At 45.2% G+C, this 26651-nt stretch overlaps 2 protein-coding genes across 2 annotated transcripts in view; one reads left to right on the top strand and one right to left on the bottom strand.

Annotated features, from left to right (window-relative positions):
* Positions 1-1472: 1472 nt before the first annotated feature.
* Positions 1473-26651, top strand: part of T265_01146 (hypothetical protein) — a gene marked incomplete at both ends in the record, with an annotated part of 65789 nt that continues 40610 nt past the window's right edge. Inside the window, one exon of the mRNA XM_009165107.1 lies at positions 1473-2166. Within this exon, the coding sequence (XP_009163371.1) occupies positions 1716-2166 (451 nt within the window). The remainder of the gene's footprint in view (positions 2167-26651) is intronic.
* Positions 21777-22148, bottom strand: T265_01145 (hypothetical protein; the record flags this gene model as incomplete). The annotated part of the gene is made up of 1 exon (XM_009165106.1): positions 21777-22148. One exon carries the CDS (start codon positions 22146-22148, stop codon positions 21777-21779), a length of 372 nt encoding a protein of 123 aa, XP_009163370.1.

Here is a 26651-nt window from a genome sequence, read left to right as displayed (position 1 = left end):
AATATATATTTATAGGCTGATTATCGTTCAGATTGGACACAGCCTTAAACTATTGAATAAGGATACACTCATAAACTATAAACCACCAGCAGCATATTATGACATGAAAAATTATTTGCCAGGATTTTCACATTTACCTGCCACGTGCCCATATTTGACCTTTTTTGTTCCATAATTAACGTCTCCTGCTAATACTTCCTGAATGAAGAAGCTCTCCATTCTCTGGTTATGTGTTGAAATATTGGTGGCTAAGGTGAGCTCATCGGTTGTTTATCAGGTGGCTGTTGATCTGTTCTCTTAGATTGGAAACTGGCTTGGAAATTTTTCATCACCATATGAGAGGAGACATCATCACTACACACTTGGCACCCTGTGGTCGCGCATTTGACTCACCCAACTGCACACCGATGATGCCTCCTCGTATGGTGACGAAGCATTTGCAAACCAAATGCTAAACGTCGCATACTGCGTTACACTTAATCATTTTCTACCTCAAAAGTTTTTCCAAAACAACACGAAGGAGGAGAAAAACGTATGGTTATGAAAGCCTTTAATTAAACAAATGTAAAAAACATGGACAAGGTTCTTCTTTGAATTCCATATCTATCACTGTCTAACTCATTCAAATCCGGTTTGTGCAGTCGGTGGCGAAGAGACTGCATCTGCATATTTCATAAAGTTGACGGTCGGCTGAAAGTTACACTAGTATACCCAGTCAGTGACATTCTCTTCGCTTGCGTGAGTATTCAGTATCCTACCGTTTCACTAGATTTCCGGGAAAACCATGAAACTCAAGGTTCCCGTGAAACTCACTAATTGAACTAAAGTCAGTCTAACGGTCTGGTGATTATTTGAACTTAGAAAAGGCATGCAATTATTTGTGGGTGGACTGTCACAGACATAAGAATGGTTGTGATTGGTTGGATTTTAACATGGAACGTGGACACGCAACGCTCATATTCGGATCCTTACAGGGTTGATTTATGTTGGACGAAATAGTTAAACATCACACGCATTGTTAGTGGGTTTTGTACGGCACTGGATTATATGTGAGCAGCTTCACTCACGAATAAGTGGCAAATGTATATTGTGGATTAGCTGGAGTAGTGGCCTGTTTTATGCAAAGCACAACACCGATAAGCACGGGATGTTTTCTTTGAGCAATAGATTTTGATACCGTTTCTGAGTAGGGCCCATTATCATCCATCTGGCGTTCAAGAACTCGGTGTCCTTGTAACTTTTCACTGTACCGTTGAGATTTTTCATTGTTTTTCCTATCCTTGCAGCGAATATCTAGGGTACAACGCATATACCAGTTTGGGAAATTCTATCCTAAAAATATTTTTTTGTGATGCTAAGCTCTCGCTCAGCTAGTGCCCTTTCAAGGTCATGAGCCCATGAGCTTGCAGAATCAACCAATCAACTCTAACTACCCGTTCATTTTTCCGCTTCCGTCGCCCACTGGCAGAGTTCGAGGTTCACAGTGGTCCCACTGGGGCAGCTCTCCAATCGCGCATAAGGGACGTGGGTGCAACATAATGCCACCGTCGATGACGTGTGCTTGGAAGAGATGCTACAGAATGCTATTTTCTCTTCAGAAGACTGGGTTCACCAAAGAACAATCGTAAGTGCTCCTCGTATACCTACAATTTTTAGCCTGCGCGCCTTGGCATCTACAGGTTTTCACTCCGTCCGGCTGGCTGCTTTCTGGTAAGATGCTATCAATTTGTACATCTTGCAGGCTGTGCTCTCACTTCGATGACCCGATTTTATCCGCAGATTTCCTACAGGATTTCTTCGTTCTTCTATGCACGAGCGATGAGTTGGCTGATCAAGTCACAGAGTTCCGTTCTGCGTCAGCCCAGATTTTTGGGAAAGCCTCTCTTCTTGACACACTTCCGCATGTTATGCTGCTACGTTTTGATGTATGTTGCACGCCAATTTTATCAGTTACCTTGCAGGCTCCTTGCTCTGCTGTGCCTGAGGTTCATCGAGTATTTCAGAACGCATCCAACGCAGTTCGGAGTTGCCTTCTGGACGCATCACTTTCATTGGAATTCTGTGCAACAACGGACCCGTGTTTCATTGGTTACAAGCTGGTGGATAGGTGCAACAACTCAGCACTGTGCGATTTGTCTGGAAGGCTGCTAACAGCTCTAAACCAACGTGGGTTCAACACTAGATATTTGGTTGTTGCGTTTGTTAAACCTGAGTTTCTTATGTCTTTCTGAGCGTTTCGCGTGTCGTAGAGGCTATGTGCATGCAGACTGCATTTACTGTAGATATCAGTATTTCGCTGGCACTCTGGGCACGGGGTGGTTTAAGCTGCTGATGACGACGGTAAAGTATGTGGTGGGAGACTGACCTCGAAGATTTGCGATGTGTGTAACGGATATTAGTGATTTGTGTTTGGCTGAAACATTCGCCGTGGCTTCGGTTTGTCCTAAAATAAAGTTAGTCTTTTGGAAGTTTGCTGGGTCCATGAGAGAATTCAGGCACTGTTTGCGCCAGTTTATTATGCTTAAGCCGAAGACATCACGCCCGTCCAACAGTCTTGGTGTGGTTAATATAGGGTGGTGTCAGAAAAGTTATCAAGTTTTGTTCCGATGAACCTAAGGCACGGATAAATAGCCTAAGGTGTTACTTAGCGCAGCTTACACTTTTCTGCCATTGTGCCGGGTCCCTCATGTCAGGTCAATCGATTTTTCTATTGCTCTTCCCTGGGAGAGTACTGAGTCCGTCGGGATTCGGTCAGCAAACAACGGGGAAGCAAAATTTGTCCTGGTCAAGTGGCCATAGATCTCCCTTTTGGAGGCCTACTTAACTATTGGATGCTTGCCTTCTCATTGCTCTGGCGCGGCTCAATCAAACAATAATTATCTCAAGCTTTGCAGATGCTCATCACCTGGAAGGTTTTCCCTCTGTTGGTGTGGGTTTGCGCACAACCGAGACTTATTCTCGATGGCTATTCACGGTCTGCGCTCAGCGAGTCACCAAGCTGATCGATAGGGTCCGAAACCATCAAAATCTTTGGACCTCCAATGGTTCGCAGTGTCCTTTATCCGTTTCGTTATGTTCCCTGATGGAACCATTACATCTGACGATGTGCTCCACGTTTGTCGTCCCGGTGCGGCGCATCGATTTGGTCGTCTAAGGAAGTCATATCGGTCACGGTTCTGTTGCTGTTTACTATGTGCACGCACATATCGTACTAGGTTGCTAGTTTAAGAGGTACTTTGAAGTTGACTGACATTATTTTCTACTCCGTATTTTCGGAAAGCGCACCTGTCCTTCCCCGGTGAAACAGCCTCTGTGGACAGGGCCTAGAGAGCTGTGAGATGGTTCAGTGATTAGAGCGCGGATTTACTGATCGGAAGGTCCGTGGTTCGAACCCAACTTCTGCCCCTCGAATTCTCTCTAGGCTTGGGCGACCTGGTAGTATCCCAGCCCTCATGCCTTCTTCGAGTGACGTGGCAACTAGGCAACGGAAGCTGAATGATCGAAACACAGCATAATTATTAGTTGATCAGGTGGCTTTTGACCTGTTTCCTGAGAGGACGTTTCTTCTCGATTAGAAGACACATTTCCAGTACGCATCTTCAACAACGCATGAAGATATCTCCTCGGATGGTGACGAAACGTCTGCAAGTCAGTTACCAAGTTTGGTGAGCAGATCAGTAGCCACCTGATAAAGTATCCGTAAATGCATCCGAGTTACCAATATCCTATCCCAGCCAACTGAGCGTGATCTAAAAGTGTGATAATCATCAGCAAATCGTGCAGTAGCCCAATGCCGAATGTTCATCTGGCCGAAGGAGTGTTGATACACTAGACTTTCAATTTCATAGCATGCGGAACGAGGCGTAAAACACAGAATCATAGAACGAAGGCAGGTATTCATATTGTGTCGCATTTGAGAATTCGAGATAGCCTAGTGGTTAGGGCATAAGCTTACTAGCCGCAAGGTCTTTGCTCCTGTCTGGGCTTGGACAACCCGGCAGCTAAGCACCGAAAGGGTTTTACAGCTGAAGGATTATTAACCTTATTTATGCTGGATATGTTGGGAAATTCTCGATTGAATATTACTATACCGTGCAATCTTCAAATTGGTGGGATGTGCACCTCAAAATTGTATTTATCTTAGAGGTCACCACTAGTTTTTGTGATGACACCGTGTGCATTTCAAAGGGCTACAGCATTCGCTAGATGTTATGTTGGTTTGTTGTACGCGTCACCGAAAACCGGAACTGCATCACTTTTTTGTCCGAGTTTCACATTAGGCGTAGCCCATACATATAAGATTCGGAGGGAAACGAGGAATACGTGCCCACTGGACCACGTCTTTCTTCGTTCTCTACTTGACTGAACGTCGTATCCTATTTCTTAGCCTCCACACAGTGCAGTAAACTGATGAACCGTTTTTAATATTGTGAAGTGCTTGAAATCATTTTGGTAGTGAACCTACTGGGCGTTGCACCAGGAGCTAAAAACACGCAAATGCCAGGATATTTTGGTAACCCCTGTTATCCAAAATACTGTTCACAGCGGCCAGCCTCAGATGCATGACTGGTTTCTTACTGAAACAACTCATTCAGGTCGGAAAATCTCACGAAAACCACTTAATTCACTTAGTTTACCACCGACTTGGTCCAACCGACTTCTGTCGACCAAACTGCACAGTGAGGTTGTCTTAGTAATGACCCACATGTTCAACACCCCAGACAGTCCCAGACAGTCCAGCTTGTGGATTAAAACTATTGCCTCTAGTGCTTGAATTGTAAGCGGAATGTCAATGAACTGCACGTTCTGAAGCATGCTTTTGAACTTTGAAGGCACAAGGCGCATATCAAAATGTGGTATAATGACTGTTAGTTTATTCAACAGGGCTTGCGTTTCTTCAAGGATTAAGACGCTGTCGTCTGCGTACTCCAGATCTTCAAGATTCTCACCAACGACGACTTGAACACCGGGATTTTGAAGACTGTCCAGTGTTTGCCTCATCTCATCAGCGACGAAGTTGAATAAAAATACAGAGTGGACATCTTTGTTGGATACCACTTTTTGTGGGGAAGTTTTTGGAGAGTTCACCATACACTCACACGCCAAGAAATATATGAAAATAGGGACTGGATCATGTTCAAAAGCTTCTGGAGTCTATCTTCTTAAGCACAGTGGTTAAGAGCACTGACCGTCGACAGGATCGAATGCACATTTGAAATCAAGGAACACCAAGATTATGGATCGTCTAGATAAGTCGTTGCTCTTGCACCTGGCAGAGTGTGGAGATATGGTCGACGCAGCCTCTGTCCGGTCGAAATCCCGCTTTATACTCACGGGTCAAGGGTTCGCGTGCCGGCGTAAGGTGATGAATCAGTGACGCCAGAAGCCTTGTCACAACCGAAGTCAAACTGACAACCCAGTGGATACTAGATTCACTGCGAGTACTCTTTTTGAAAATATACACCATTGTCGGCCCACTTCAATTGTTTGGAGCTGTCTTTCTCCCAGAGTTAGCGGCTCAACATAGGAGGTCGTAAGAAAATGTATCTTCAACCTGGGCAACCTGGAATTCATATTCGCCTCACAGCTCCTTGCTCACTGATTCCTTCCCACGCCGTTCCACCCTGCATAAGCAACTGGGTCAGAAGTCCGCTTTACCGTCGACTGTCGTCATCTGCACGGTGAGCGCTAAACGGGATCCGACCGCATGAGATGCATACACTTCAGAACACTCATAAAAATGTAACAGAATGAGGTCCTCTGACCTTGGTTGGTGGTCATATCTTGCAACGTCTTTATATGTGTTCAGGGAGTTTTAGGGAACTTGTTCTCTAAGGCAGATGGAACGAACAAGTCACACGCGGTGCTATTCTCATAGTACGATCACTCGGCGTACTTAGCACACCCCCACATCTTGTAGTGTTGGGTGCATTCGATACGCTCAGTACCTGATGCTTCTCCAATCGTCCGTTCCCTGATCTACTCAACTTGGCTTTACAGTCGCCAGCCTTTTTCAGCCACAGTGCATCAAGGATGAAGGGCTCAGAGACACAGAGACCAAGTTTCTCAGAGGTACGACCGGCTCCTCCTCATACAGGATATATTCATAGTAAAGCAAGCTGTTGGATCTAGCGACACAGTTCGTACTATACTCTGATATACACTGTGAAACACGCATAGGCTTTTTGGGGCGAGAAGGCCCAAGTGGTTAGAGCGCGAATTTACTGACCGGAAGGTCCGTGTTTCGAATCCGACCTTAGCCACTCGACTTCCCCTGTCTAGGCTTGGGCAACCTGGCAGTATCCCAGCCCTCATGCTTCCTTCGGGTGGCATGGCAGCTAGGCACCGAAAGGGGTGCTACACTGAACGCTTTCTTTCTTTGTATCAGAAGGGTTGGGCAAGAGCGATGGATCATCGTCATCGATAGCGCAACACGTGTCTAGCAGTGATACTTCTTCACTGCAATCCTGATCTTTTCCGTAGGCCTCAAGCATGCAATCCAACAATACCGTTTGAACTGATGAGCCAAAAATGCCACCAAGTGAGCAATTGAGGAGCAGTTGCCCCAGGAGAAAATCGTTCAGCTGTAGCACTTTCAGTGTCTAGCTGCCATGCCACCCGAGGGAAAAACGAGGGCTGAGATACTGCCAGGTTGCTCAAGCCTAGACAGGGAAAGTCGACATGCAGAGATCGAGTTCGAACCACGGACCTTCCGGTCAGCAAATTCAAGCTTTAACCACTGAGCCATCTCGTCCCTTACCCATGATCAGGAACCAGCGTAAGCGCCATCATGTTAGCTAGTAATCATTTTTTCCCATGTCGCGGTTTTGTGACCCGCAGCATTCGGAATCGTGTTTTAGTAGATGCAGCGTCTAAACGTGCTCTTTTTGCTTCACGAAGAAACAGAGGGATGTGTGACGCTCCACTGGTCTTGTATGTTGTATTAGCTATCGGTACGCACTTTTGAAGGACTCGAAACATGGCCTTCCATTTATGACAATTGTCCCTCAACATATGGTTTCCAGGTCTCAAGAGTCTTGTGACCAGGCTACGTTTTGGCTTATTGTTTGGGTATGTGATACATTTGTGTCTTTAGGTTTTTCATTACAGGGTGACGTGTAGCTGTAGCTGTTGTACGTTGCGAACTCATAACGAATTAATTAAGGGGCGATTGTTTGGCTTCAGAACAATTATGGAAAGTACTTGGCTTGGTTATTGCTACGCGTGCCAATTCCTATATCAAGCCTTTATAATTGTGCACAGGAGAAACGTGCAGGGTGTGGCTTCACAGTAAGACACCAAGAGGTGGTTCTGGTTTGGTCTTTGTGATAACAGTATTTGGTCGGGGATATCCTAAAAAAAGGGTAGGCAACCGACACCAATGGCAGCTGTTTTCTACTGTCCATCTCGCTTTTCTGGCTGCCTTATTGGTGGGGACTTCTGAGAACTTGAGAAGAGTCAGTAGGTCCCCTTTGTCCTTTTTTCTCCTCATTCAACTGCAAGCCTAGTTAGGTGAACTCTGCGATAGTGCGGCCATAAGGCCTCATCATCAACGCTGATGTATGCTTACGTTGATGTGGACGGTCCAGTATGTCAGATTTCACGGTTTCTATTTATCCATAGTGCTCGATTTTTTCGAGGATGTTTACAGCTAAGGGTTTAAGTCGACATTCCAACTTCTTTCTAAGGCTCTCCTTCAAGATATAGTTTTATTTACCAGTAAGGAAATCCACTGTACATATGCTTGCCATTTGTCGTTGGTTTAACTTACTTAGCCTTCTAATGCGTAGCAGGTTAAAGCCTCGTCTTTGGATGGAATTGGGGGTCTTTGGGATTATGAAATTCTAGGTACCATCCGTACTTTTAGCCTCTACCAGCCACGTGCCACCTGCAGCCTACTTGGAGTTAGTGGTTACGGACGATTTCCACGTGGTTTTTCGAAGGATCTTACTAAGTTCTAAGATGTAAAGCGCCACTATTCTGGTCGTCCGATCTTGAACATCTCTCCTACTCTGAACCTGCTCGAGCCATCTTCATGTGCGGGGAATCCACCCATCGTATCGTCGATTTCTCCAGCGGCCGTACGTGGTTTACTATGTCTACGCAACTAGCATATAAATGTGGAACCTGCTGTACTCACTGGTTAGAGTCCAGATGACAGTTAAGCAAATGATATGAGCGAGTGATAGGTGGCGTGCCAGATTAGGGCACAGAAGCTACACCAAATGGAGTTACTACGTGGCAGGCCAAATTGTTCTCAACTGCAGTGTTTCACTTCTGAAGATGTTCGCAATAGGGATTGCATTCGTACGGTTTATTCACTGGTCCCAACGTTGAGTTCGCATGACTAAACAACTAACCGGTTCTTAGGTCATTGGGTGGTTTCCCGAAATCAGAAAATGCTTTGTACTGGTTTCGGCTGGTGTGTACGAATCGGATTCTGTGTTCAAAATATTGTTTACTATCCCCAACTGAATGCTGGCACTGGTGAACAATCAAGACCTTGCGGAATCTTTTTACATATATATTGGACTTTCAGCTTATCCAGGTGTCTTGGAGATAGATTGGCTCACAGTGTGGCGGATTACGGTTGATTATCAGCGTGGATGGTCACAGTTTGCGATATCATAATCGACTGTCTTGGACACAGTTGCGATGGAGTACAGAGGACTATCAGCACTGACGACGGAAGTAATGTCAATCCAATTCAATTTATCAGCTATAAACCGTGTGCCATAGGCACGTTGGTTCCAGCTGCAACAGCTTCGATCACCGGAAAATGGGGAAGTGGAACCTACAACTAAGCCTTGGAGGTAAAGGCATGTTCAGCTTGTTCAGAAATTGGGTAGGTAGCTTTGATGCACGAGTTCCACTGATTGTACGATTGGGCCATTCCCGCCAATCTCATCAGCCACTGGTGATTTGAGTCCCAGGATCCCCATCCAGGAAGATGGCAGTTGCCAGGTCATACACTGTCCACCTGTCGGTCGCTTCCACTCAGCACAGGGCTGGGAAAAAAGAGCTCTGTGAGACGGCCTTCTGGCATGCGGAGCCAGCGCAGCCTATGAAGCGTGAGTACTTCATCTGTCTCGGTGGAGTTCCTTATGAGATCATCTGGAAAATGCACCACTAATCCAATGTTCTCACGAAAGTACTGTGTATACGATTGAAACATTTGGTCACAAGGCATTGGGGAGCTGGGATCATGACATCCTCGCAGGTGTTTCATCCCTAGTTCGTCCGATGGAGCCAACATAGTTCATCATGTGATGCATTTAAAGCCTCAGAAAGGTTAGCGGTTCGTTTCTATTCACAAGATCTGTGTCCCGAATTGACCCCTCAATTTCCGATTGCTCTTGCCTGGGCTTGGTCAACCTGACTGAATGTATTTCAGCCTTTGTATTTTTCTCAGGCTCGCATGACCCGTATGCATCGAAAGGGTGCCAAATCCGACCTATTTGTGTTCTTCGTGTGTCGTATGTGAGCAATTTTACTCAATGTATGTTTGATGTGTGGCTTTTAACCAACTTGGCGAGCTGATAAAACTCAGCACTTGTCAGCACTCCAACAAATCTGCCCTTGAAATTAGTACTTGACAGTGTAGTTTTAGTGTGAATTCGTACGATTACTTCTACCATAGTTTATACCCTGTCGATTTTCAGGGCTGCCCCAATTGTATATAGACGCAATTGGGTTTTATCGTTCGTTTTCACCGGCACATCAACAAGACCAGTGAAATATGTTTCTGTTCTCCAAACAGTGCCTGGATTGTTTAATCGGTAGGGAAATCGATTGCCCCTATGATCGATGTGAATGTAGAACGTCCCGCATGCCATGAATAGCACAACTGTCAATCGGTGGCCGAATTCACTTCCTCCAATCACCCTCTAATAATGGGATATTGCTGTTTCGATAATAGCCGGTTTTGCGGATGGTAATGAATCTCGACTGTTCATGGTTCTCGAGCTGCTCAGTTCGCTCACCGGGATTTACTGTATATATACATATATCCCTTAAACTTAAAGTACTTAACAGATGTCACGGTACCCTAGTGATAAACAACTACTTGTTCTGGTGCACATTGTCATAGTATCATGTTGAGGCCGGCTGATGACTTGCAACAAGCCTCTGAACGTTCACTCGGCGGCCGTGTTCCCTCTGATTTACATAGGCGCCATGGACTTTTGCGCAACTTCACATTAGGCTTACTCCGTTATACAGCCCTTACGACAGATGGATTAAGATGCTTTCAAGATGCAGATGGGAAGGTACACCTAGACATGGTGAGTAGCAGACAAGGTTTTTCAGAACTTCGATGCTTTTGGTTTTCATTCGAATCAATGTGTTCCTGACACGAGAAATGGTTCCAGAGAAATCGGTAGCCTTCTCCCGGTACTCTAAAAATCGGCACCAGTCCTAGTGCAATGACTCAGACTGATTGAACTTGTCGATGTCTGGGGCACGACCTGTGTAAACACTACCCTTGCGACTCTACTTATGCCGTTACTGTCACGTAACACGCCTGAACGCAGCTTGAGCTGCTTATCCGGGACGTGTTTGACAAGGCTATCACCACGAACTGGGACGGATCAGGGCAAGGGCTTGGCGGAGAAATAACCTGAAACAGTGGTTGTACACATGCGTAAGTAAATCTTTGAGAAACGAGTAAACGGCGAACGAATGCAATTCAGAAGTTGAAGGAAGACCAGCTATCCATCACAGAAGAATTCAAGCACGTTCAATCAATTGTTGAAAAGCCGTGTCTTGTCTAATTCAACTTTTATCCCATTGCAAACGATTTCATTTCTTCCTTTTATCGAGAGCGAGATGGCTCAAGTGGTTAGAGCTCGAATTTACTGACCGGTTTGTCCGTGGTTCGAACCCAACCTCTATATCTCGACTTCCCCTGTCTAGGCCTGGGCAACCTGGCCGTATCCCAGCCCTCGTGCAACCTTCGGGTTGCATGGCTGTTAGGCACCGGAAGGGTGCTACAGCTGAACGATTTTTTTATCGACGGAATCACATATGATCCTTTGCAATCCACTCGGTACTTCCCCAGCTCTTAACAGCAACACTAGTATTCGATACCAATGCGTGGCAGCTGTAAGACACTGTGGTTTTCTCTTGAAAACGCTTTATTCTGAATGGATGAATGAAATGAGAAGTTGTGGCTTAGTGCTCAACTATTCCAAACTCTGAAACAGAGTAGGCGAACGGCGTGCACAAACCGCAGAGGCGTCATCATGGTGGCTCTAGCATCCAAACTCTATTCTTCTTATCCTTCTTAGATTGATCAAATATCTGGAGAGGCAAATCAAACTGGAACTCGTCGTGGGAGAGGTTGGATTGCTTCCATTTTCAACAGGGCCACCGCTTTGAAAGACCATCAGTGATTTTCTGACTCTGCCTCTAGCTGCGTTGGTCGTTGGGCTTTATAGCACTGTCTGTCCGGCAGTGGTGTCTTAACTAAAACAGTATCTTTTCCAGTAGCCTTATATGTTGTTTATTGTGATCAGGTAAATGTCCTCCTGAATTAGTCACATTAGTTGATGTTTGGCAGGGTTTTCCCGTTGCACTGTTGCCTTCGTAATAGATATGACCACTGAACAATCTGTGTCAGTCTCTGACGCCTGTAGGGTTGAAATGGTTCCAATGCTCGTTGATATTGAGTACGCAGATGGTATATTTCTTCTTGGATAGGATCCTGTGCATCTGCAAACAATGTTAAATAAATTAAATGACTCTGCTGCACGATATTTCACATGCTTTACACCCACAAAACGTTGTGCTTCTACACAACTTGTTGGGAACAAGCTCAGACTTAATGCCTGCAGATGAGCCAATCAGCGTAGTCGGTCGAATGTCGATACACAACATCTTTAATGCCTACTTGACGTTAGCTCTTCTGTCAAGAACAAAGCACATAGTCCCGCAGTATGTTCCGTACTTTTATACAGTCCAGAGACCTGACATCTACGTACGAAAGAAATGAGAGAGCCTTAACTGCTTGACAACTGGTGCTCATTTCTGGTGGGCACATCAGATTCGTGATCCCGAGATTTGTCGAATCGTACCTCGGGATAAAAACTTACGCGCTGTAGATCAACTGATGATACTTACTAGATCGTTTTGGCTTAGTTACATGCTCCCAAGGTCAGACAACCTTCCGCTTTACAGAGTTAACCATGTACAGGGCGGAAATGGTCCAAGCGAAGTAAGATAGTAACGTGGAAGCAAAATATGAATGCTTTTACCAGCAAACTCAGTCGCATTAGCAACTATCGTCCCCTCGTTAAGAACTCCTGAGACAAGCCACATCAATGATTAGATGCACTTGCGAACTTGGCCCAGACTTTAGCCGAAATATCCCCATTCCATAGCTCAGCTTTTTAATCATCTGCGCCAGTGGGACATGTTCCAAATTATACAGAGCCCCAGATGGATATATACCGGTGTTTTGAGCTGTCGCCATCAATCCTTTGTTTATCGGTGAACAAAACCATGACAGCTAGAGCCGCTGTACTACCTGTATTCGTTTCACAGCTGATAGTAATGGCGGTGGTGATGCTGGTGAATAGAATGAACCCAATTGGAACAACCGACCATATATTCGAAAGCATACCCTGACGAGGACTGCACTAGTTTACGGTGGTGGTTTACGGAGGATAATATTGAGTCGTCGGCAAGTATAGCCATCATCACACTGCCCTCTGCTTAATGAACTAAAGGCTTATACCTTGCAAAAACCCTGAAACTGAGCGACGAACTAGTATAAAATTGCAGCGTATCCGGAGTTCCACCGCCACCTTTAGCCTAGATACTTTGGGGGTTTAACTTACAGTACACACCACTATCCTGTCTATGGAAAGGCATTATTCCCTTCAGTCTGACTTCAACACAATACTGCTACTACTACTGGAAGGAAGAATACCTTCGCTGCGGAGTTATTAGAAAACGCCAAGTGTACAGCCGCAGACTATTGGACAGTAAAGCAAAACTTATATGCATCTTGTTTGCAAAAACCGAAAATCCATCTTCTCCTTGAACGCGCCTTCCTGAATTTTCCCGGATATTCACTGACTGTTGCTCACATGCAAGCAAATGCGACTTCACAAATTCCGTAATAGAACTAACATTTCAAGAGACGAAACAGACTTACGAGAAAACATACTACTCGCATGCTCCGATCAGTAGTACCCACCGTTACACTACTACTATTGTCATTTATTTTTGAAGAGCTTGGTCATAAACATGAACAGTGAATTCAAGCGACGAATGCGAAAGGTAACAGGAGAATATGAGATAAGAGAGAGAAACGTCTCATTCAAATTCATGCCACCAACAGTTCCAGTCAGGTGAGATGAATCCCAATGTATGTAAAACATTTGGTATGGAAAAACAACCGAAGAAAGGACAAACAATGATGAATGCTCTTCAAGGCGCGGTAAGCGCTAATACCCTCAAGACCCGCATATCAGGCACAAAGTGTCCGTCATATTGGGGCTGGTGTGAGATTAAATGGCAAAAGTGTACACTCAACGCAATGTACTACGCATAAAAGTGCCGCAAGTGCTCAGAGAGCCCACAATGGCTAGCAAACACGAGTCATTGACTGTGATCTTAGGAAGTACCAGTCCAATAACAGCCTTGGCGGATTGAGGGAAAGCAGATCCATCGCTAAAAGATAGTCATCGGTGGGTGGACCAAAAGGTCGACATCACAACCGATTGCACGTAGGGTTGAGATTATGGCGATCGAATATTCATCAGCACCATACTTTGCTACTCTTCATTCCACACAGTCACTCCACGCCCATCCGAGACTATGCTGATGTCTATTACAGTTGCTCGGCGCTCCTGAACAGCGTTTAGGTCAGGTTTGATGAAGGACTATTACTATTGGTGTTGCACTAATTGCCCACGATTTGCATCACTTTAAGGCACTCGAGGCGACTGTTAGGTCAGTCGCATCTGCTATAAAATCAAGCCCATCCACGTCGCTTTTTTCTGGCTGATTTTCTGTACCATATGTTTCACCGTCGGAAGCTGACATACCCATGAACACTACACAATGAGAAAGCCGATTAAACTGCCTGGGAACATCAGGTCTTGCCCAGTTGTGAGTTATGTAGGTTATGTCGTGGTTAAATTATGTGGACTTAAGCCCAGTGGGTATGGACAGATGACCGATGTTTTCTAGATGGTAATTTCAGCACGGTGAAATATCCTCAAGAAGTGTGTCGCTACGATCCACCCAATAATTGTGATCTATTTGTGCTAACTTTGTTTCTAGTCGGATAAGAAACCGATCTACCATGAAGTTAAAACTTACTTGCTGTACCAATCACACAATTTGAAGTGTACCTGGTTACTTGGAGCGTTCTGAGTGAAATTACTGTAAGCGGCCATGTCCCATTCTGAGCCGCTAACTACTCATGTAATGTGTTCAACGGCACGCGCTTGGAACACACGAACTTCACCCAAAGGAATAAAGACCCTGGAACGCGGAATGGAATGTGAACATATTTGTTTTCGCAAAGACCCCTGCTCTGTGCAAACACCCAATAACTTGATTCTTTTTTCGTGCCTGTTTGAACGTGCTCTAAACATGTGCCTCGTACTATCGCGCGTTTATAATGGTATGCGACCTAAGTTCCCCCCGCACCTCTGTTAGCATTTTTCACGTTTGTTTGTGATGCACGCGTCCAATATCTCGTGTCCCCGTATCTCGATTTTCTTGTCACTGTTGGTCCTATGCAGAACATCATGTTTACCTAAAATCCAGCTTAGTTGTTTTTTTTTCGAGTTTGAGCTTACCACCTCACTGATCACAAAAGCCGTCTCATACTCTCCATATGTCCTCGTCGATGACACTCATGCTACTCAAAAGTCCAAGGTCTAGTAGTTCGCTTTAGGTTTCCTATTTTTGCCGTATATGGCTGGCGAATTGACAAGTCTGATACCTGGAACACGATCATTGGCTTGTAAACCCACTGGTTTGCCTCCACTCGTCTGCCCAACTGTCTTAACCACAGAATGATGTGAGCTTTCTACATGGCTTGCACCGCTTTAGCAACCCATGATTCCTAGTGTGCTCACTGCTTATGTGGCCGCCTACCCCCTTCTTGCGGACTGAAATTGAAGCCTCCATCTAATCAAACACAACTCGAAACACTGCTCAGCCTCTGGTTGATTGCGGGACACGTAGAATTGGTATTAGCATACCTCACCCTCATGTGCTAGCACAATTATTTTAATAAGTCCTCCCCAAAAAGGTGAAGCAGGAGACTCGTGTTTCGCTCTCAATTAAGCTCACAAGCAAAGTATATCTCTCGCAATACCGGGATTTTTACTACGGACATTTGATATGCGAGGCGAGCATGTGACCAGCACATCACCAACGAACTCTGGATTTATGCGAATCATCGCATCTGATCAGGTGGATGTTTACGCATGAGCGGTGTAATTGGTCGGGCAGATCTGTCCTCCGCAGGAAAACCAGTGACGTCGCCCAAATGCGAAGATGTTTACCTTCTTCAGGTGTACACAGCTGTGTCCAAAGTGTGTTGGTGCGGTTGAATTAACACGATCGCCCCGCATGTCAGTTGTCCATAGTTCCAACCCGGCACGACCAACTATGTGTACGCTGCCGATGAGCTCTTATAAGAGCGAAACCCGAATCCAGTACTTCCCATCTTGAGGCGGATTCATCAGAATGATTGCACCAGGACAGCAGGAGGACCACTCAGATGAGAATAATGTGAACGTCTTATTTTGCACGCAGTCATCCCTTGAACAGTTTATATATGAATCCAACTGAGGACACGGCTTCCGGATGTCACTGGTGTATTTGTCCAGTTTCATTTTTATCATCCAGCTGTCCCAACTCACATTTCTGGTGCAAATGACGGAGAACAAATCATCTCTTTTTGACCACTTCTTTCCGTGAATGTTGAATATTCAAATGTTAAAATCCATTTTAGCATCGAAACTCAATATGTTTTATTCAATGACACATTTTATTCCAAAAACCTCGATTAGCCTGCCACCAAAGAACGAGCTGTTTTGGATTTTTTGAGTGTTTGCTCCTCGGTGATGACTTTGTGTGTCTACGTTGTACCGGATTGTAATTTGATATAGGTATCACGGGGGAGTTGAAGCACGTCTTCGAAGGTGTTGTACACATTCCATGCTTTGATGGACAGTTACTTCATTTAGGAACTCTTCAACCTTTTGTGTAATGTACTACTCATAAGTTTGCTGAAAATCCGTAGACAGCCCACGACTGGTTTCGCCCTTTTTGGGGCTCATCAGGTGGGCGCACTCCCCGGGTTTCCGTCAACCTTATGTTCTACTTGAAACCAAATCGCACGAAATTAGCGAATATACACTCATTTGTAAACTAATTTGGTTTTTCGAGAGACTCACCTGGAACCCAGCTGAACCTCTCGTTTGTGATGTTCTCAGGCAACTGAATGTGCTGCACCAGGCCGCCTCGTGTTTCGGTCGCTACGATATTCGAGATATCGCGATACATGTATATCTTCGTAATGTACTACTCATCAGGTTGCTGAAAATCCGTCGACAGCCCACGACGGGTTTCGCCCTTTTTTGGGCTCATCAGATAGGCGCAGTCCCCGGGTTTACGTCAACCTTTTCTTCGTTGGCTCCTCCTTTCGATTGAAGTCAACTGTTTTCGCACCTTCATCTCACAGATTGTCAAGAGTGAACTAAATGATACACCAAAAACCTGTCAGCAACCATCCGTGCACAGTCGTCTTGTCGGCGTGACAGATGGATGAGAATTCTCTAAGTTATGATAGAAAGGGAAGTTGCCGATTTATGGGTATCTTTCTCCTGGTTCATAGCCATAAGACGTTTCAAGCCTAGTGGCTTTGATGGTGTTAACGGCTAAGTGGAAAACATACATATTCGAATGACCTCGATTGACATAGTTGTAATTAGTCGTAAAAATTACTCTCTTGGATGATGAAACCGCTCTAGGTTTTCGGAACTATCACTCTAGAAATGTGACGGGAAACTTCCGTGACCGGGCTGGTTGTGGTTGTGCGCCTCCTACGTGTTTTAGTACGTTGGAAGAAAGCAGCTTTCGTTTAGTTTTATGACGTCATAGCCTGTCTTTCAGGAACTTTTTGCCAACTAGGATTCGGAATGAAAAGAAGTACAGCACTCTGGTAAACGGTGGCTGGGCATTCGTAGTACATGTCCCAACCACTTATCTGCAAACGCATCTGTCATTTTGTGAAAGCTGAAGTGACGGAATATCTGAAGGTCTTCACATCGGGGGTGAAGTTTCGCAAAGTAAATCTGCTTTTATCATTACCCTGCATACGAAACCCTTCAGATTCAATGAATTCCGTTTCCGGTTCACTAAATAAAGCGAGTTAGCGAAAGTTGACACTCGACAACATTGGTCAGTACAATCAAGCTTTCGGACACAATCAGCTTTCCGGACACGTAGACCGATCACCAAACTCAGACTTCTCCTCTAAAGTTTTGAAGGTGCACAATGAACCATTGTTGGCGTGCTATGTGGAACGGATCCTGCTAACTTGGTTACACTTGAACTCCTAGGTATCCGGACTCTTATAGCATTCATCCCATGGTTGTATCACTGACGAACTTGAACAAAACGAGAGACGATGGACGAATCTCATTAGTTCTGTTGTGAACCGTCATACAGCCAGAAGTGTTAGGACAATGGATACAAAGCTGATATCACAAATTTGAAGGGCATTTCTTATAGAATAGAATAGGTATGTTAATTTATCTGGATTTCTAGAGAAGTGAAAAGCCAAAAAAACCGGCAGTTGTCGATCGGTGATATATGTGGGTTTCCCCAGCAATTAAGGCACTGTAAGCAGATGTTCAATTCAATCTCTTCCAGGTAGAAGAGTTGCTCACGTATTTCATCATCATCATCATCATCATCATCGACACCATAACATCAGTGTTCAACACCGATGCTTCACTGCCGTACAACCATGATTTATTTGAAAGCCTTATCGTAAAGAAAAGAGTAAAGGTGGACGGGGGAGGGACTTAGTGCTAGCTTACCAGACACAGTCAGGATCACGCGGTCCCCATCCTGGAAGGCGAGTAGCACCGACAGCATCCAAGCGTTTCCTGATCTCCTTCATCCTCCTGTGCCAAGTCAAGGGTTGGCCGCCTCTCTGTTTACGCCACTCTTAGTTGGGCATGGGAAACAGCACCCTCTTCGGCAAACGATGGTTCGGCATACGCAACACATGTCCCAACCAACGCAGCTTCTGGTGCTGGACACATTCTTCAATGGAAGTACTCGTTGCACAACCGAAAACGTGCTTTCCAATTGCCTCGTTACGAATAGACCGACACCAACCCACACGAGCTATGGTTCTGAGACAACGATTGTTGAACACCTGAAGACGTCTCAGTTCCGCTGCTCGAATAGGCCGTCTCTCAGCCATACGACAAAACGACTTGTACTGTACCTTGATACATACGTCCCTTGAGATTCAGCGATAAACCATTCTGACGTCATAGATGTCTCAAATTAGCAAACGCGATCCGAGCCTTGCAGATTCGTGCATTCAACCCATCTGTCACACTACATTCAGAACTAATACAACTCCCAAGATACGTATAGCGCTCCACAACTTCGATTGTTTCTCCCTTGATTGCAAGTTGCGTGTTCAGTGACTGCACGTCCACGAGCATGACCTTATACTTTGTAGGTGCAAAGTGCATTCCAAAGGACGGGATGACTTTGGTCAGTTCATCCAAGAATACTTGCGCCTTCTCCGCCTCTTCGAACATGAGAACGATGTCGTCTGCATATTCCAGATCGACAAGGTTTTCTTCACGAACACCAGGGCTTTGGAGACCCTCTGACGTTCGTCTCATTATTTCATCGACCACAAAGTTAAAAAGGAACGGCGAGAGTGGGCATCCCTGACGGACACTGCTTTGTGTACGGAAGCTCACGTATTTACACTTCATTTATCGGAGTTGGGCGTTGCAGTCTGCGGGAGGCTGGTTATGACTTGTGTGTAGCTTACAGTTTAGTTAGGACAGTTGCTCCGAGGAAATCTCATCCGTTATAAATTACATCGCCCCAAATTACGTTTTGTTTCATGGTGTGCATCCCAGAGCGATGGGCAATTAAGGATGGCCTTAATGTCGATAGCATCTGCCTCTTTCGGACATTCGTGGCGTATTTTACTGGGTTTGCTGTAGCCTTAAGGCAACCGCTGTCCCTCAGTGATCGTCCCTGGTCAGCCACTTGCATGACTCACAGGGATTGATTTCCCACATTCGTAAAAGGAACTTTTTATCGACGCCATAAGCGTCATTAGTTCTGCAATATTAGAAAACGGACGTTACTGGCAACCACTAATCAACATCAGCCTATATTGAGCGACCAGTTTTGACTGAATCTGTCAAGGGCCCCTGCAAGTGGTTATTGCTGTACATATACAGTGTTATTTAAACGCTCTCCATTCACTTATTGTGTGTTTCCGTTTTCTGTAGAGTTCGGTTCACATTCAGACGATGAACATGAATTGCAGGTTTCGGAGAACTCTGACAGCCTAATGGCGTCCAGTGAACGGCCTACGGACAGTTGTGAGGAGGAGGGTTGAATGACCTCACTTAACTGCGAATCGGGAATGTGGCACAAAGAAACGATGATGTCGGATAGTTTCTCCATCTCAAGCTTGATAGACTGGATGCTTTCAGGGAAGTATTTAGCGTAGGTGGCACCAAAAGTCAGCAAGGAATGACTGTTCATAGAGTGGTCCAATTCCGGGTGATCCTCGAACTGATACTTCCAAATGGACAGGTGTCGGATCGTCCACTCTATGTGCAATTTTCAAACGGTCTAACCTTTTCGGTACACAAAGCACGCAGACTAGTTTACTTCATGGTCCGAGGGACAGACGGCCATTTAAGATAGTTTAGTTTATCTTCTAATTGCACTCTTGCACACTAATTTGATTTTAACCATAGATTCCATTCGGGGACTGCGCTTACCTGAAGAATGGTGAAACCGACCGTAGGTCGTCGTCCGGACAGTGTACTCGTTCTGTTGAAGAACATCGTAAACGAGAGATTCAGCTGGATCCAGTCGAGTCTCCCATTGAAACCGCATTAATGTGCAAATAAGTGTATTTCGCCGACGACTTATTCCACTTGGAGCATCTTTCCAATGATTAGCGCGTCCGTTGTGAGCCTCAAATTACCACCCACCCGCAAGTTCCTAAAAATAACAACCTGTTTTCAATTCACTGGACATCGTTATCCTTCTACCCGGGGGTAGAGATCACTGCTATGTGCAGCTATGTGCAACTCAGCTCAACCGGCGGGGATTCACGTGTTTGTGCCGGTTTTTTATATTGTGAGAATCGGTCCAGGTGTACTGGTTCAGCGCACGTTCTCACACATTGGTCCATGCGGAAAATCGGGGAATCGAGCACGCAAAACACTGAACTACAGGGTATATCGTGCGTGTCCTTACTAGTTCGTGCTCCGTTTGGGCAGTTCTCACGTAGCTTTGTGCTCAAGTTTGCCTAGATTTTGTTCACAGTGTCTGTGCCCGATTGGCCCATGGTTCGACCGTATACCGCTGTGGATTAATGTCCACTTGGTTCATTGTCACATAACCGCTGCTACTGAACCACAGCGAACGAATGTAATGTACTCTGAACCGGGGAGTCTCGTTGTGATTCAGCTCAATACTGGAACAAAGTCGTTTGTCTGTGGCGTTCTTTCGATGCTTATCTATCATGCAGACCACAGGAACTACAGGAGCTGACTAACTGTGAGGTTGTGCAAGTCTAGACAGGTGTATTTGAAATGCGAACCTTCCGCCAAACCTCTAATTCAAGTACTATAACTGAGGCGTTAAATCAATCGGGCAACCTCAAAAACTGAATCGCTAACAATGCTAAGATCTTTCCCATATGCCAAACCGTTGGTATAACATCTGATTGCAAGTCCTACCGCATTAGCTCACTTTTCGAAGAGGATGCAAAATCATTTTCAGTAGCATATGCTGTTTGTCGCGGATGCATTATCTTTCAAGGGCGGAAAATGCCACATCAGGCATAACAATCACTGGTAGTAGGTGTTCTTGCACAGTGAATTCCCCTAACTTCCATTGATAGATGCAATACGGTTTGCGCGTGTAGCTAACCATATTTTAGTGTTCGGGCGTCTGGCCGTATGTATATTTCACCAGTACTTTATGCGCACCATGATGTATCGCTGTCGAATGCTGACAGTGTTTAGCGCTTGCTGACGTACTGAGTCATTCTATTTGAAGTGTGGGAAGTGTAAGATAACCGTGCTAGACTCATGAGTACCCAACCAGGTTTGTTCTTATGCATGCATCCTTTAGCCCCGGCAGTAACCACATCGATAACCCCGCAACACTCATTTCGTCCTTGGCCAAAATCAAATTTTGAACGAAACACCCCTGAGACGTTTGTCTTTTATGAAATTACTAACAGCGTCTCGTGGGTGTATCCATCCTGGTAACAGTTTGTGTTAAGTGCACACTAATGTGACCGATTGCCGTCAAAAATTAGGTTTGTGAAAAATACAAGAAGGCCTACTAACTGTTTACTTTGTTTAAATGTCAAAATAGTGTCACCTTGCTCAGTTTTCAAAAGCCTGATTTGTTGATGCGAATAGTATACGATACTTCATACTTTCACAATTAGAATCCCTCTTTGGGCTTGTAATCACAGTCGAATCGACTGTTTCTACCCCGTTCTAGTGTTCTTCAGGTCGCCTACTCGTGAAAAATTCAATCGACATGCCTCTGAAAAGTATTGCTTGACTGGTCCCGTTGTCCCACAGTAGTAGGGGCCTGAAAGCCAGATTTCGACCAATAGGAGAACTTCTTTCGAATGAGTCGTTCGAACGGGCGATCAAATTACCGATCCGCTGTAGTTCCTGTTTTGCTCTGGTACCAGTCGGGTCATGTTCAGACCGAGTGATGTTGTTGAGTTGTATATGTTGAGTTTTGCATAGCTTGATCTGCCTTGTGCTATCACGAGAATTAAGGTTGATCGCTCGACGGATGAACATGTGTTCCACCAGGCATTCACAGTCCCGTGAATGGCATGTTTCGCACATATACATAGCATAATCCCATCGTCCAGGCACTTGAGGCAGCGGCCCCTTCGCTTGCTGGGTTCTGCAGATACATAGCAAATCCCATCGTCCAGGCACTTGAGGCAGCGGCCCCTTCGCTTGCTGGGTTCTGCAGAGTTTCTCAGGAACTTCTTTGTATGCTAGTGAGGAGTTGGTTCGAGTGGTTAAGGCGTGAGCTTAATGACCGTAAAGTCCGTGACTCGAACGCGACCTCAACATCTCGACTACTCCATTCTAGGCTTAGGCAACTTGGCAGTATCTCAGCCGTTGTGCTTCTACCGGGCAGTAAGGCACGCAGGAACCGAAAGGGCACTACAGCTGGATGTTAGTAGTTTGACGATTCATGGGTTCAGTCGGAGATTTCTTCTACTCTCTACCCTAGAGTTGGACTGCTACTTACCGTCATGCCTGTTTGAGCAGTGATTAAGCTCATTAGAAGCGTGAATGTTCCCTGAATTTTCATTGTCCCATGCGGTTTCGCACAACCGAAACTCTTGTTTCTTTGGGCTGTTGCAGTAAAGCTAACCATGACTTTGTTAAGAAAAACTTTGTATATCGTTTAGCGGAGTTCCGTGTGTCACCTCTATTTGGTCAAAGTAAGACGGTCGTATTCAGCGAACAGTTTTGTTAGCGTGAATGATACCTGATACCCCGAGACATGGCTATTTGCTCTGGCTATACTGCACGCCTACGTTCACTGTGTTGGTTGGTGGTGGTTGGAACACCCATATTTCTCTATTTTGTCGGCTTACGGGATCTTGAGCCATAATAATGAAGCATCCACACTAAACCTTACTCTTCCGTGTAAAAATGGACGCATGTGCTGTTACCTGTTTGTTTAAGATAGCAAAGGAAGGATATATGGTTCAGCTGTTGTGCCCTTTCGGTTCCTGGCTGCCCGGTTGAAGCACGAGAGCTGAGATACCAGGTTGCCCAAGCCTAGAATGGAGCAATCGAGATGCTGAGGTCGGGTTCGGGTCACGGACCTTACGGTCAGTAGATTCTCGCTATAACCATTTGAGCCATCTCCCCACCAGCATACAAGGAAGTTCTTGAGATACTTTGCGGAACCCAGCAAGCGAAGGGGCCACTGTCTCAAGTGCCTGGATGATGGGATTATGCTATGTATATGTGCGAAACATACCATTCACGGGACTGTGAATGCCTGGTGGAACACATGTCCATCTGTCGAGCGATCAACCTTAATTTTCGTGGAAGTCAGAAATAAGGTTAGGAAGAATCCAATTGTCAATGCAACGCGGTGGTTTGACGTCGAATTTAATTTCCTAGACAAATGTTTTGCGGGAGCTCTAGAACTGGTGAAATCGAGAGACATCGGTCCTCGATGGTTCAGCCCTACATACGGACGATTGGGTCAGGTCCAACTTTGAGGAAAATAGATACATTCCGATCTTGACAACAGGAATTCGGTTTGTGACACAAATAAGGGTCTATCTGTTTCGTTCAGTAGGTGAGCAAAATCTTGCAATGGTTGGGTGACGTTGGGCATATTGTCATGGATTGTCACACGTGGAACTATGGCACTAAAAGTCGCTTTTTTTCATTTGATCGCTTGTCAGAACACCTGTCGTTTTCGGATTGTGAACTAAATAGTATTTACCAACTGAACTTCGTAGCAGCAATTCTTTCAGCTGCTTTTTGAAGAAACTTTAGATGTTTTCGTTGCTTGAAGCAGTTCCGCCGTCGCGAACCTTTTTTCCGGTTCCAGCGAGTCTTTGTATCACCCAGTTCCTGAGTCCTAGCTATTTGCCTAAAAGACTTGCTAATGATGATTTTTGCGGCAAAGAATGCACATTCTAACCCTTCTCCGGATGTCCCTACTTCCACTTTGGTTGAACATCGACGAGACTGATACCTACTCCCTTCGGTATTCCACCTAATAACTCACCTATGGCTTATCTGCTGGAATTTCAGGCACGTAATACAAACTATCTTGGGTAATGGTCGGGAGTGAATCATATCGTGCTCATATGTCGAGCCCATGATTGGATTGTTGATTTCCGTTGGAAATTATTCATCTATGGCTAACAATATCACCCCTTCTGTAGAGTACTGGTATTCAAAAAGCTGGGACGTTTAGAAGTGGATTGCTGAATCCTTGAAAGTGATGTGAATACCACATGATATCGCATCTACAGATTTGGAAAGTATAACTGCAGCAGAACGACCACTGTTCACTCTGATCCCTTGATCGATCACTATATTACAGTTATCCCTATCATGTCAATTACACATCAGTTTGTCGTTTTAGCATTCAATTCAAAGCCTGGGATGCTCCTGCTTTCGACTTTCAGCTTTCCTCATCTCACCAGAATGCCGAAATGCACCTTTGTCAGTATGCATTGTTAGGATGCAACCAGCGTTAGTGAATCTGATCGCACGATCAAAGAGTGTGGTCCACTCATTTCACCAGAGAGTGACTTGCTTCCTGTTCTTATCCGACCTCTTGTCCTCTAGCAAGTCACTCGAGTTCATTGTAAATTACACAAATCAGATTCCAAGGCCAAAACCCTGTTCGCTAAAGATAGAAAGTGTCGCAAGCAATGTTGTACAGTTGGAGGATAACTTAGGTTACACATTCAGTCCACTCGGGTTATATGTGTGGGTTTGTTGCCCCATTTGGCGCGGTGGTTATCTTCTAGTAATTGGATTTTCCTTTAATTTTGACTGATTCTTGCTGAAGTGCAACTGATGGCGTTGCCAAAAATAGTCTTTGCGTTGCTACTGCTGTGTCCAGCCAAGTCCTTCTCCACACCGTATTGACGGCTACTGTGTGTGTGTGTGTGTGTGTGTGTGTGTGTACTGATGCTTGTGATATCTGTCAGATGGGAGTCGCTTTGGTTAGCATATGACGGACACATCGCGAAACCGTACGACGAACGTGGCAGTTAAAACATTTTATCGGCAAATCACAAATTGCTGGGAACAAGGACGATGCTATAAAGAAGGTAGGCTAGAAACGCGGGATTGATCTATCTGCAGAGGTTTTCAAGACACAGAAACACAAGAAGACAGTGCAAATCGCGCCTCCAAGTGCCAGGTACTCAACGCTGCTGCATCACCTGAGCCTAGTGACTTTCGTTTTTCAGCTTCAGCCGTCTTGTAAACCCACTGCTCACTTTGTTGGTTCTTATCCGATTCTACATGAGCATAGTGAATAATTTAGGTGTACGATGTTCCACTCGCGGGATGCGGTCAACGTGGTTCTTTGTGGAGAGGCGTGGGATCGGCCAAGTCGCTACCCTAACCAGATATTTGGAACGGATATATGTTTTTCTCAAATAATCCGTTGTCCTTTTTTCATCCCAGCCTATATTCAAATCCTCCCATAGTGAAGCATAACCAGTTGGAGGCTGTTTGAGCGCCGTTTTTGTTTTGTATAAAAGCTCCGTACTTCGAGCGAAGCCACGCTTTCGGCCGGTCACTCACTGTCATCTTTCCGCAGCTGTTCTAAAATTTTTCACTCCTGTTAAACGCGAATTTTCTGATATGTTGGAGTTGGCGCCTTGTTCCCTTCGTCACATTTTGGCTAATCAAATGTAATCCAAAAGCTGGTATTCGTGTGTGCGTATCGGATGCACAGTATATATCCTCTGCTGAATAAATATTCCATACCCCATTAAAAGCCTTTAGGTGGAGGTTTTAGCTCGTGCCATTGCATGACGTTCATAGGATTTACTTTCGGTGCGCTCTTTAAAAGAGCATTAATTTTGCGTGCAATCGTACAGTTGTGATGGGCTATTCCTGGACAGAGTAATCCAATTACTGTTTATCAGTGCACCTGAATGATGTGTCCCTTGTTTGTTATGAGTGAACTCGTCTTTTTACCTACAAACGGTATGCCATAATACTGCATGCGCTTTGCACCTTCAAAGTGCAGAGTCATTCTTTAGAACACCACTCCCCCCTGGATTTGGCTGGAGACATTACAAGATATGACGGCTAACTGATTTCAACGGCGTTCGTGCGGTTACTTTCTTCCCAGGTTGTCTGCGCTTTGCTCAAAGTGCAGAGTCATTCTTTAGAACACCACTCCCCCCTGGATTTGGCTGGAGACATTACAAGATATGACGGCTAACTGATTTCAACGGCGTTCGTGCGGTTACTTTCTTCCCAGGTTGTCTAACTGATCGCTTAGAGGTGTTGGTACCTCAGAGCGCTTTTGATAAGCTTGCACCAGGTCCCTCCGTCTCCCGCTGTTTTCTCTTCACTTCAGGCTTTAGTTATAATTGAACTTTGGTTGTACGGGAATGAAACGTCATTGCCCACACCGATGTTGCTGTCTCTGGTAGTGATGGTGATGATGAGAAACGGTGTGCCGCTATTGGCTTGGTGTACTCTTCATCTCAGCAGTTTCTTGGTTGTTCAAGCCTTCGATGGATAACTGACACTCGCTTAGTTTCCTTAAGCTGCGTGCCTTTATTTCTTTTCGAACGAATAACGAGGATGACTTTTCCTCATATCGTTGGT

The sequence above is a fragment of the Opisthorchis viverrini genome (genome assembly GCF_000715545.1).
Source record: "Opisthorchis viverrini unplaced genomic scaffold opera_v5_12, whole genome shotgun sequence".
Classification (NCBI taxonomy): Eukaryota; Metazoa; Platyhelminthes; class Trematoda; order Opisthorchiida; family Opisthorchiidae; genus Opisthorchis; species Opisthorchis viverrini.
Note: the sequence above shows the minus strand (reverse complement) of the source record. Positions and strands in the feature narration are given on the sequence as shown.